The sequence below is a fragment of the Nicotiana tomentosiformis genome, chromosome 1, assembly GCF_000390325.3.
Source record: "Nicotiana tomentosiformis chromosome 1, ASM39032v3, whole genome shotgun sequence".
Classification (NCBI taxonomy): domain Eukaryota; kingdom Viridiplantae; phylum Streptophyta; class Magnoliopsida; order Solanales; family Solanaceae; genus Nicotiana; species Nicotiana tomentosiformis.
Window position 1 is genome coordinate 103,482,094 of NC_090812.1, and position 12,324 is coordinate 103,494,417.

Consider the following 12,324-nt stretch of genomic DNA (forward strand, 5'->3'; position numbering starts at 1 on the left):
GTCAACTTTTCACAATAAGCGCTGAAATGCTCCCGGACCACCCAATACTCAACCCGAACATACGCCCAAAGTACGAAATCATCATACGAACCTATTGGAACCTTCAAATCCTGATTCTGAGGTCGTTTACTTAAAAGTCAAACCTTGGTCAACTCTTCCAACTTAAAGCTTCCAAATTGAGAATTTTCCATCCGAATCAACTCCGAACTTCCAGAAATTCAATTTCGACTTCGCATACAAGTCATATTACATGAAATGAAGCTACCCAGGGCCTCAAACCACCGAACGACATGTTAGAGCTCAAAACGGCCGGTCAGGTCGTTACAAAACGACCCCTAAGAGCATGAATATACCAATTAGAAATTAAGTACCACACACTATAAAAAGTATTACACATCACATTACTTATACAATAATTATAACTAATAGTTTGTTTGACCAAGCTACAAAAATCAGCTTATTTTGAGAAGTATTTTTTTTCAAAAGTGCTTTTCTCAAAAGTACTTTTGGTGAGAAGTAGTTTGTGTTTGACTAATTAATTTGAAAAGAAGTTCTGAGCAGCAATTAATGTTTGGCCAAGCTTTTAAAAATTGCTTCTAAGTGTATTTTTCTCAAAAGTACTTTTCAAAAAAATGCATTTGGAGAGAAGCTATTTTTTTCTGCTTCTCCAAAACTGATTCTACTTCTCCTCAAAAGTACTTTTTTTTCTTCCAAAAGGTTGGCCAAACACTTCAACTTTGAAAAAAAAATACTTTTTTTAAAATAAATAAAAGTGCTTCTAGGATTGAAAAAGCTTGGTCAAACAAGTTATAATGAGTACAGTAATATCACAAGCTAAATTGCACTAGGAGTCTAATAGTGTGAAAAAAATACCAATTATATTTATATAGCAAACCATGTTGCAATAAGTTGAGAGGATAGGGCCCTTTTCTGAAACCTTCGTCAAGTCTTTTCCCTCTACTCCCAAATAATAAGTGCAAGAATGTGGACACTACTACAATTGTTACAATTATTAAAGCTTCCTAAGCATTCATTAAATTACATGCAATAAGAACAAAAGTTCTCCTCATAATTGAAGCAACATTTTGTCCTCAACTATCTTTCGTTTAACAATTTCGAAACAATAATCTAATCACATAAGAAATTTCTTATTTTACCTTTAATCATGCATGTTATGTCTTATATACCAACAACAATTAAACTAGGGCAAATCTCTTTATTCCTCTTATTATCTATTTTTTTCTGGAGGGATCATTAAGATTGTTGATATTGATAAGATAACGAAAAACATTCTACCCATTGATTGAGTAATATTCTTGCTTTAAATTCTATAATGCCTTAGGATTATATATATATATATATATATATATATATATATATATATATATATATATATATCAATAAGCCTAATATATATATATATATATCAATAAGCCTTAATGTTCCAACTCAAGTTTTCTTCATCAAAGCAGGGTTTTTGTGGGAGCGATGGTAATGCATATATTATGTGTTCGACTGAACCCAGTAACTTTGGTCTAAATTGCGTATTTGTTTTAAGAAATTTATTGAACATGTACAAAAATTTTAATTTAGAATGCAGTATCTTAAACGAACTAGAATTTCAAACTCAAACTTCAAACTTGGCTCCGCTTGTGATTGTGGTGATCTATCTACCCGAAAGAAAAGATGCAAATACGATAAAGGACGACCAAAGCTTCATATGTATCTTGACTTGAACAAGTTTAACTTTTGTATATCCGAGCTATTCAACGCTGTCAAATCTGAAAATTTCAAGCTTTCAATTTATGTAAAGCACGTTCTACAACAATGGCCCCTTTACCAATTTTATATCCACTACGAGAACTGCACATCGAACTAGTTAAATAAACATTAAAAGAAAAAAAAAAGAAATGACAAAATGGTAATAATAGAATATAGCTATCACGTAAGGACAAGGTCTCCACGAATATGCTTACAAGTCATCAAAGTGGAATCTTTGCAGATTGCAATATACTACCTTGAGGCTTGAGCAGAGTACCTTTGGCCTTAGTATTTAAAATGTTTAAACAATCTTTGTTAGAGGATAATAAAACTAGTCTTGATCTCTTGATATATACACCAAATTGTATGAATTTGGTGTAGGAGAATGTACTTGAATTAACTTTCGTTAAGTAAATGATGAAAAAAAGTGGTAGAACACATATATCATATATTTATTGAGTTGATATAAATATAGAACATAAGATTATTCTTATCTAGCTTATCACTATCCTTTAATTTGAGAAGAGCATTGGAATTTCTTTGCATTTCCTTTTCATGCTTGCCAATTCTATGATTAAGCAAGTTTTTAACAATTAGATTCAATTATTTAGGACTATTAGATATTGTCTTTTAGATTTTCAAAGTGTCTCTTCTGCTTCATGCACTCAAACATCATTTTATTTTGTGTATATCTTGAGTTACAACAACATAATGTCCCTCAGTCATATCAGTGCCTACAAAATTGAAGTTTTCATATCGAGCTGAATTTATCAGAAAATTGAAGGAACATCTTTGAATCTTTTTAATCATGAGAGGAACTCAAAACGGAGAGATAATATTCTATAATGATAATTAAAGTGTCTAATAGAAGGGATCCATCCCAACAAAATAGGCATGTGCCAGCCAAATAAAACTTGGCTAACAACTCTTTTTTGGAGTCAAATAAGTGGAGGAGATTAATACATCTCTGGTAGTATTCTTGGAGGCTACGTATTTTCTCGGAGCTCTCTCACTTCTTCAAACACACCAAAAAACAGAGAGAAATAATAGAAGTTAGAGAGAGTAATCCACAGATCGTAGTCTGTGAGATAAATAGTGAGTGTGACTAATATTATTGTGAGGTATTTAAAATAAAGAGTATTATTCCTTTCGAAGTTATAGTAGTCTCTTGACACTACTAAAGTTGTAATATTATAGTGGTAATATTGCTCCGCTCAAGTATTGTATTTACCCCGTTAAAAAATTTGGTATCTTTATTACTCTCTTGTGTTATTGTTATTTATCGTGGATATTATTCCTGTACGGGATATTATTTTTCCAACAACGTGATATCAGAGTCATGATGAATAATAGTCCGTTGTCTTTTCAGTACCCCCGTCTCACAAAAGATAATTACGAGAAATGGTGTCTACATATGAAAGTCATTCTTGGCTCCGAGGATGTGTAAAAAATCGTAGACAGAGGCTATGCAAAACCCGATAATGAGGAAGCTCTGCCTAAAAATGAAAAAGATGTCTTGGCAAAGACAAGGAAGAAGGATCAACAAGACCTCACGCTCATCCACCAATGCTTGGATGATGCCATGTTTGAGAAGATGGCAGATGCTACCACCTCAAATGAAGCTTGAGACATTATACAAAATTCTCTCCAAGGAGTTGACAAAGTAAGGAAAGTAAAACTTCAAACTCTAAGGGCTGATTTTGAAGTTTTAAAAATGAAAGAATCCGAATGCATTTCAGATTATTGTTCAAAAGTGAAGGCTATTGTGAATCAATTAAGAAGATACGGGAAGGACATAGAAGATGTCCATGTGGTAGAAAAGATCCTTCGCACTTTAACACCTAAATTCGATTTTGTGGTGTGTGCTATTAAAGAGTCTAAAGATTTAGACTATATGATGGTGGAGCAGTTGGAGGGTTCTTTACAGGCCCACGAAGAAAAGATCAAAAGGAGACAAGAAGTGCCATTGGAGCAAATTCTTAAAACTCAGGCATCCTTCAAGGATTATGGAGGTGAAAAAAGCTATCGTGGGATCAACAAAATAATGAATAAAGGTATGACAAATAAAAAATTAAGTGTTATAATTGTCATAAATTTGGCCATTACTCTTAGGAATGTCGTAGCAATGTTGAAGAGAAAACTAACCTTGTTGAGAACAAGAAAGAAAAGGATGAGTCGACATTATTATTGGCACTCAAGGAAGAAGATAGAAATGATTGTAGCTCGTGGTATTTGGACAATGAAGCAAGCAATCATATGTGTGGATGCAAAAAAAAGGTTTGTGGAGATCAATACGACGGTGAGAGGTAATGTGTCCTTTGGAGATACTTCATAGATTCAAATCGAAAGAATAAGTACGATTCCGATCTCCTGTAAAAATGGTGGCCACAAGTTAATTCAAGATGTTTATTATGTGACAAAATTAAAATGTAATATTTTGAGTTTGGGACAACTTCTTGAAAAGGGATATGATATTCACATGAAAAATATGCATCTTTGGCTTAGAGATTCAAGTGGAATTCTAATTGCTAAAGTGCATATGGCAAAGAATAGATTATTTTTTCTGAATCTTAAGATAATTGATGCAAATTGTTTGAAGGCTAATGTGCAAGATAAATCATGGTGTTGGCACATGCGATTTGGGCACTTGAATTTTGAAGCGCTCAAATCAATGGGAGAAAAGAACATGGTGCATGGGATACCATCAATCAATTATCCCAATCAATTGTGTGAAGCTTGTCTTCTTGGAAAACATGCAAGGAGGAGTTTTCCGAAGGAGTCCATGTCAAGAGCAACCATGCCAATCCAACTTGTTCACACTGATGTGTGTGGGGCAATCAATCCACCTTCCTTTGGTAAAAGTAAATACTTTATTCTATTCATTGATGACTTTAGTAGAAAGACTTGGATTTATTTTTTAAACAAAAAATTTGAAGCTTTTGCTACTTCTAAAATTTTTAAAGTACTTGTGGAGAAAGAAAGTAGCTATGAAATAAAATCTTTAAGGTCCGATAGAGGAGGCGAATTCACTTCAAAAGAATTTAATGACTTCTGTCTTAATATGTCTAGATGTATGTTGAAAGCTAAATGTATGCCCAAGAAATTTTGGGTCGAAGCTGTTTCTTGTACAATTTATTTGAAAAATAGGTCTCTAACAAGAAATGTTAGAGATCAAACCCCTCAAGAAGTATGGAGTGGAAGAAATCCAAGTGTTAAGCACTTGAGAATCTTTGGGAGCATAGCCTATGCTCATGTGTCATAACAAGGGAGAGCGAAGCTTGACGATCAAAGTGTCAAACATGTGTTTGCTGGCTATGATATGAGTTCAAAAGGCTACAAGTTATACAACTCAAGTAGCGGCAAAGTGATGCTAAGTCGCGATGTTGAATTTGATGAAGAATTGACATGGAATTGGGAAGCTCAAGAAGAAACTTCATATGATTTTCTTCCATACTTTGGTGATGAAGAAGAACCAGAGAACGTGGAACCTGCGTATGATACAACTCCACATCCTTCTCCAACTGATGATTTCAAGAAGAAGGAAGAGCTTCTTGTATTTCTGTATATTAATTTACATCAAGAGTACTGACATTTTATACAATGAATCCTATGTCTAAACTAGAAAGTGAAATCAGTAATTGCTACAATCAAGCTACAAAATAAAATCAGCCTATAATTAGGCTAGAGAATAAAATCTAATCTAGTCATATCTTTATACTAATTACATTAATAAATACTACCCCTCAAGTTGGTGCAATGATGTCGAACATTCTTAACTTGCAAACCAAAGTGTGAAAAGTCTTTTTGCTGAAACCTTTTGTGAGCATATCCGCTAGCTGCTTTTCTGACGATACATGAAGCAAACTCAAGGTACAACTAACAATCTTTTCTTTGATGAAATGTCGATCAATTTCAATATGTTTTGTTCTATCATGTTGAACAGAATTATGAGTTATACTGATCGCAACCTTGTTGTCGCATAGCCAAATAAGTTCACAAACACCCTGGGCCATTACTCTATATTCTGCTTCTGCACTGGATCTGGCAACTATATTTTGTTTCTTACTTCTCCAAGTAACTACATTCCCTCCCACGAATGTACAATAACCGGATGTAGATCTTCTGTCATCTAGAGATCTAGCCTAATCTGCATCTGTAAAGGCTTCTATCTAGAGGTGACCATGTTTGGAGAAAAGTAAACCCTTTCCTGGTGCAGACTTCAAATACCGCAGTCACTGAGCATTCTAAGTCACACGGAAAAAGAGGTCAAATGGCAAAACCATACACCCGTTTGGCTCATCGCGGAGTATAACTCACATCCAAACATCTGATTGGGGAACGGGGCAATGCCCATGAACCTCCAATGGAAAGGGAAGGCCTGCCAGGCCGTATGCCTGTGGGTACAAGATTCTTTTAAAAAGCGAGGGCTGACTCATAGACCTGGGACACCTTTCTGAACACCTGACCTCTAAATGTGAAAGACAACTTCTATATGAGGATCTCGTGGATCGTGTATGAGTTGACTCACCAAGCTAACTGAATAGGCTATGTCTGGCATAGTGTGAGAGAGATAAATAAGTTTTCCAATCAACCTCTGATATCTCTCCTTATCAATTGACTTTCCAACCCCAGTTTGTAACTTGTGATTGCTTTCAATGGGAGATTCTGCTGGTTTGTAACCCGTCATACCAATTTCTTTCAAGAGATCTCAGATATATTTCCTTTGAGAAATAAAGATTTCTCTTTTTGATCTAGCAACCTCAATTCCCAAGAAGTATTGCAACTTCCCTAGATATTTGATCTCGAATTCCTGGGCTAATAACTGCTTCAATCAGGCCATCTCTTCATTATCATTCCCTGTCATTACTATGTCATCAACATAAACTATGAGAAGAATGATTTTACCCTTTTGGTGTTTTATGAAGATGGTATTATCAACATTACTTTGTTGGTAACCAAAGGAGATCATCGCTTTGCATAATCTGTCAAACTAAGCTCTTGGAGATTGCTTCATTCCGTACAAGGCTTTCTTCAGTCTGTACACTTTTCCTTGATTTGTTCAGTATCAAATCCAAGAGGAATCTCCATATACACCTCTTTTTCTAAGTCTCCATGAAGAAATGCATTATTCACATTAAACTGTTGTAAGTCCCAATCAAGATTAACTGCATAAGACAAAAGAATTCTAATAGTGTTCATTTTTTTAACATGGGCAAATGTCTCTTGATAGTCTACTCCATAAGTTTGAGTGAACCCCTTAGCCACCAGTCTTACTTTGAATCTTTCAATCGAACCATCAGCTTTGTAGTTCACAGTAAAGACCCATTGGTATCCAACCAATTTCTTATTTAGTGGTGAAGTGACAAGATCCCAAGTATCATTCTTTAATAAGGCCTTCATTTCTTCAATCATAGCTTGCTTTCATTTAGGATCTGCAAAAGCTTCCCTCCAATTCAGGGGAATAGACATAGAAGAAATAGATAAGGCAAAAGCTCTATAGGAAGGAGATAAGGAATTATAGGAGACAAAGTTAGATAAGGGATGTTTGGTGCAAGATCTGACTCCTTTTCTGTTAGCAATAGGCACATCTAAGTCACTAGAAAATTTAGATAACTCACTAGTAGAAGAGGTTTCAACAACAGAAGAGGATTCAGCTTCAGCAGATTGCATGATGGCTTCTTCAACTCTCTTTTTTCTTGAATAAGTTATCAAATCAGGTTTATCCAAACGCCAAATAGACCCCCCCAAATTCTTTCTTCAATTTCACTTTCGCTTATCTTAGTGGCTTCAACCGTGAAAATCATCTCTTCATCCTTATAGCTCTCTCCCTAAAGAGGTGATGGTGCTTTATTGTAATAGGGCTCAAATTTGCGAAAGGTAACATCCATGCTGGCGAAGGATCTCTTAGAATAAGGATGATAACATTTATACCCTTTATGCGTTGGAGAATACCTAATAAAGACACATTTAATAGCTCTAGGATCAAGTTTTCCCGAACTCCTAGTGTGAACAAAGAAAACATAACCAAACACCTTCGGAGGAACAATATAATCATTCTTACCCTTCAAAGCTTCCAAAGGACTCTGAAAATTGAGACTTTTAAGTGGCGTTCTATTGATAAGGTAGGAAGCTACTAGAATGACATCCCCAGTAAGGTTTTGGTAGATTCATAGTAAATATTAGAGATCGTGCCACTTCAAGCAAATGCCTATTTATCCTTTCAACAACCCAATTTTGTGCACTAGTATAAGGACAACTACTTTGATAGATTATCCCAAAAGACTCCAAATAAGCACCAAAATCTTTACCCATATATTTTGTGTCATTTTCAGTTCGCAAGATGTTTATCTTGACCTCAAATTTGGTACAAATTATCTTACGAAATGACTGAAAATAGGTGAAGACTTCATTTTTGGCCTTTAACAAATACACATAAGTCATCCTAGTGCAACAATCAATAAAAGTAACAAACCATCGACTACCAGATAAGGAAACTGTTTGAGTGGGACCCCATACATCAGAATGAATAGTCAAAAAAAGGATAGTACTTTTATTATCACTTAAAGGATAAGAGTTTCTAGTGTTCTTGGCATATTCACAAGCATCACAAAACAAATATTGAAACTCAATTCTAGAAAACAAACTAGGATATAATTTATTTAGAACAAAAAAGGATGGGTGCCCCAACCGTCTATGCCACTGTATTATTTCTTGGTTGACATTCTTATTTCCTCCAAAAAAGGCTTGACCAAAGTCTCGAGTTCCATCAATCCAATATAAGTCATCATGCAATCTACCACTACCAATCCTCTTCCTTGTTTGAAGATCCTGAAAAATATAATAATCAGGGAAGAACTCGATACTACAATTTAGTTTTTTGGTGATGGCGCTAACAAATAACAAGTTAACGGAAAACTCAGGTACATGAAGAACGGATAACAATGTAATATCAGGTGTACAGATAACATAACCTGTTCCATAGACAGGAGTTAGGTAGCCATTGGCTATTCTGACACAATCCCCTTTGGGACTAGGAGAGTAGTTTTGAAAGCCTTTAGAGAAGCCTGTCATGTGTCTATTCGCACCAAAATCAATAATCCAAGAATTAAGATGGGCATTAAAGGCAATACCTGACTGCACGTAATTGAAAGTCCCAACATTAGAAGTGTAAACTTTGTTCAAGAGACAGCGAAGGTGCTGAACTTCCTCTGAAGACAAAGTTTCTCCTGAAGCAGTTTCTCTGAATGTTTCCACATTTTCTGCAATATTAACTTGACCTGTTGATAGACCGACATGCTTGGCTGCACGACCTCTAGTTGGTCTACCATGCAGTTTCCAGCATGTCTCTTTTGTATGTCTTGACTTTCCACAGTAATCACAGTGCAAATGATCTTTATTAGAAGTGAATGCCTTTGTTTGCTCATGAGACACAATTAACCCAGATTTCTCGGTTGGTGCTGAATAAAGCATGAATCCTCGTTGGCTCTATTCCTGTTGAACATAAGAGTATGCATCCTCAAGAGAAGGAAAAAGAACTTTACCAAGCACTTGAACCCTGATCTTATCGTACTCTGGGTTCAAACCGGCCAGAAAATCATATATCCTTTCTTTTTCAACCAATTTCTGAAAGAGAACTGCATCATCGATACACTTCGCTTGGAGATCCTGATAGTAGTCAATTTCATGCCATAACCCAGTTAACTTAGAATAGTATTCAGTGATAGTCAACTAACCTTGCTTAGCGACATGAATCGTATTTCGAATTTTAAAGACCTGAGCGTCATTTCCCTTACGAGAATAAGTGCGCTTAGTAGAATTCCAAATTTTTCAGCAGTATCAAGCAATAAATACTGTTTAGAAATTTGAGGGTGCATAGTATTCAAAAGCCATGTCATAACTAGAAAATTATCTGAATCCCATTGACTATAGCTAGCATAAATCACAACAAGTGCTTTCTTTTTCTCCCGTAATATAACTAAGCAACTTTCTAGACTTAATAAAAAGTAAACAAGATCTTGACCAAGCAAGATATGTACCATCCCCATCCAATTTAACTGCGCTAACTTATGAAACATAATTAACCATTTGTGAAAGAGAATTATCTATTGATTTGGGGTCCCCCATTATTTCACAAGTACCAGTCCAAAAGCCAAAAAAAAGGAATCACAATTTGAAATAATCAAACCTAGAAAACGAAATTGCTCTTTTCTACCAAAGTATCAAACCTTAACTCCAAGGATGAGAGAAAAAACAGCAAACTTCGCTGGAGAACAAGATCTGAGAAGCTGACTACCTCCAATGAGAGAAAAAAAAAATTGGAATTGTTGTAGGCTCGGAATTTGCTAGCGATTTGAAAGGAGCAAAAAAATTCCAGAAAAAATCGCCGGAAGGCTATCTACTCACCGACACATGAGATATATGCGTCGCTAGAGTCAGAGTTGTTGACAGCGCGTGGCGGTGCGTGGAGAGGCCCTTCTCGGAACTGCTTACTATGGTTTTGTCGCCGTCGCCCGAGGGAGCTTGTAGTGGTGTTAGTTTTTCCACACTACTGGTATATAATTGTTTCGATGTGTACAACTACTGTGAGGGAGGAAAAACTCGACCTCTTCAAAGAACTGGAACCCTATAGTGCTGCTGAGGGAGGAAACTCACCTCAAAATGGCAGTAGAGGCTCTGATACCATGATGATTTCAAGAAGAAGGAAAAGCTTCTTGTATTTCTGTATATTAATTTACATCAAGAGTAATGACATTTTATACAATGAATCATATGGCTAAACTAGGAAATGAAATCAGTAATCGCTACAATCAAGCTACACAATACAATTTGCCTATAATTAGCATAGAGAATAAAATCTAATCTAATCATATCTTTCTACTAATTACACTAATCAACACTAATGGTAGGCTATAATCTCGTGTTTAGTCTCTTATTGCACTTTAATTTACTACACTTTGATTGAGTTGAGCTTTAATCGCTAGTGTTTTGCACTAATTGTGTGTTTTATACCTTGTAGGAGTAATTCCTAGCTATGTAGATGTTTTGGAATGAATTCAAGCTATTTTGGAGCTTTGAAGTCTGAGTAAAATCCCAAGGATTAAGTTGGGATCGTGTTCAGGGAACAACGGATAATAGTGCACATAACGAGAGAAACGAAGAATTGAGCAGAACGCCACCCAGGTGTGCGAGCACGCACTGGGCGCGCAAGTCAGGCAGAACACTCTCCAAAGTGCGTGGCCATATGTGCGAGCACACCTCTAGGTGCGTGGCCGCGCACGTCCAATCCCGGAATCGTCCTATTTCACATAGGAAAAGGAGTTTTTGTTTGGACCCAACCCTAATTGGTATATATATGGCAAAACGGTATTTTCTTAACTTTTGATACATCTAAGACCTAAGGAGGCTAAGGAGGAGTTATAGAAGCAAAAGCACAAGGAGTTCATCATTTAATCCTTACTCAAGACACGAGTTTGGATCGTTTTATGTTTTCCTTTACTTTAAACATATTTGTGATGAATTACTCCATATCTATGGAGTAGTTATCTTTAGGATTTAATGGATTTGGTGTATTGATATTTGTTTGTGGATTATAACTCTAATTTTTATGTCATTTGGATGATTTAATTGTTGCATCTATATTCACATGTTCATGTAATCGAGAGAGGCATAGCTTGTGATATTGTTGCATTATCTTGTTGGTTGAGTTCATTAATTTTTCTTAGTAATCGAAAGAAGCTAGTTGAATTATTGTTTAACCCTAGTTAGGAGGATAATCGAGAGAGGTTATCCTAAAGACAAATCCACTACGAATTCTTGCATATCTTCACTGAGCTTAAATTTGGTTCATCTTGTGAGGTTGAGACTTAATCGAGAGAGGAGTTTCTACTAAACGTTTGAACTAATAATTGAATGAATTCGAGAGACTCACTTGAATATTAGAAGTGAATTACTAGAGTTAAATCCTAGGCATTTATCTTGCACCTATCCAATCAATCCCTATTTTCTCCTCTTACTTACTTTTGTTCGAGTGTCATTCACCAATAAGTTAGACTCTTAGTTAATTGTAGTTTTTAATCACATAATCCTCAACTAGTGATCATATTAGATAGCAACCAAGCTATAAACTACGAAAATACCGTTTAAATCCAATCCATGTGGATACGATATTATGTTATACTATATTCGACTAGTGAGCATATTTAAGTGTGTGTTTTGCGCTCGTCAAATTTTGGCGTCATTGCCGGGGATTGGCAATCAATAGTATTGGAAATAGTTTATAGTGCTAATTCAGGAATTTTTCTTTTTCTTTTATTTTTTTTCTCTTTTACGTTTGGTGTTCCTTAACTGTGCGTGGTAAGAGTGGTGCACGACTCGATCCTCCGGGAAAGAATTGCTATCTTATGACCCATAGATAGAAAAATAACTGTGACAACTGAGGAAGGAAAGAAATCTCCCCGACAATATAGAGAAGGTTGGGCAATCCTCAGCCAAATAAATCATGGTTAGAGATGATGATAATGTGGATTTGGATGCAAGAGAGGCAACCCAACAATGAGAGAAAGC

The 12,324-nt window shown here is 35.7% G+C and overlaps 1 protein-coding gene across 1 annotated transcript; it reads right to left on the reverse strand.

Annotated features, from left to right (window-relative positions):
- Positions 1 to 7,182: 7,182 nt before the first annotated feature.
- On the reverse strand, positions 7,183 to 9,231 carry LOC138908039 (uncharacterized). Its single transcript, XM_070198676.1, has 3 exons — positions 8,482 to 9,231; positions 7,714 to 7,844; positions 7,183 to 7,456 (listed from the first exon to the last, which is right to left on the reverse strand). Exons 1-3 carry the CDS (start codon positions 9,229 to 9,231, stop codon positions 7,183 to 7,185), a joined length of 1,155 nt encoding a protein of 384 aa, XP_070054777.1.
- Between the last annotated feature and the right edge of the window lie 3,093 nt (positions 9,232 to 12,324).

Coding starts and splice junctions, on each gene's coding strand:
- LOC138908039 (XM_070198676.1), bottom strand. CDS start 9,231: ATGCTTTATTCAGCACCAACCGAGAAATCTGGGTTAATTGTGTCTCAT. Junction 7,845..8,481: donor TTTTTGGAGGAAATAAGAAT/GTCAACCAAGAA, acceptor CTCAATTTTCAG/AGTCCTTTGGAAGCTTTGAA. Junction 7,457..7,713: donor ATTAAATGTGTCTTTATTAG/GTATTCTCCAAC, acceptor AACTTATTCAAG/AAAAAAGAGAGTTGAAGAAG.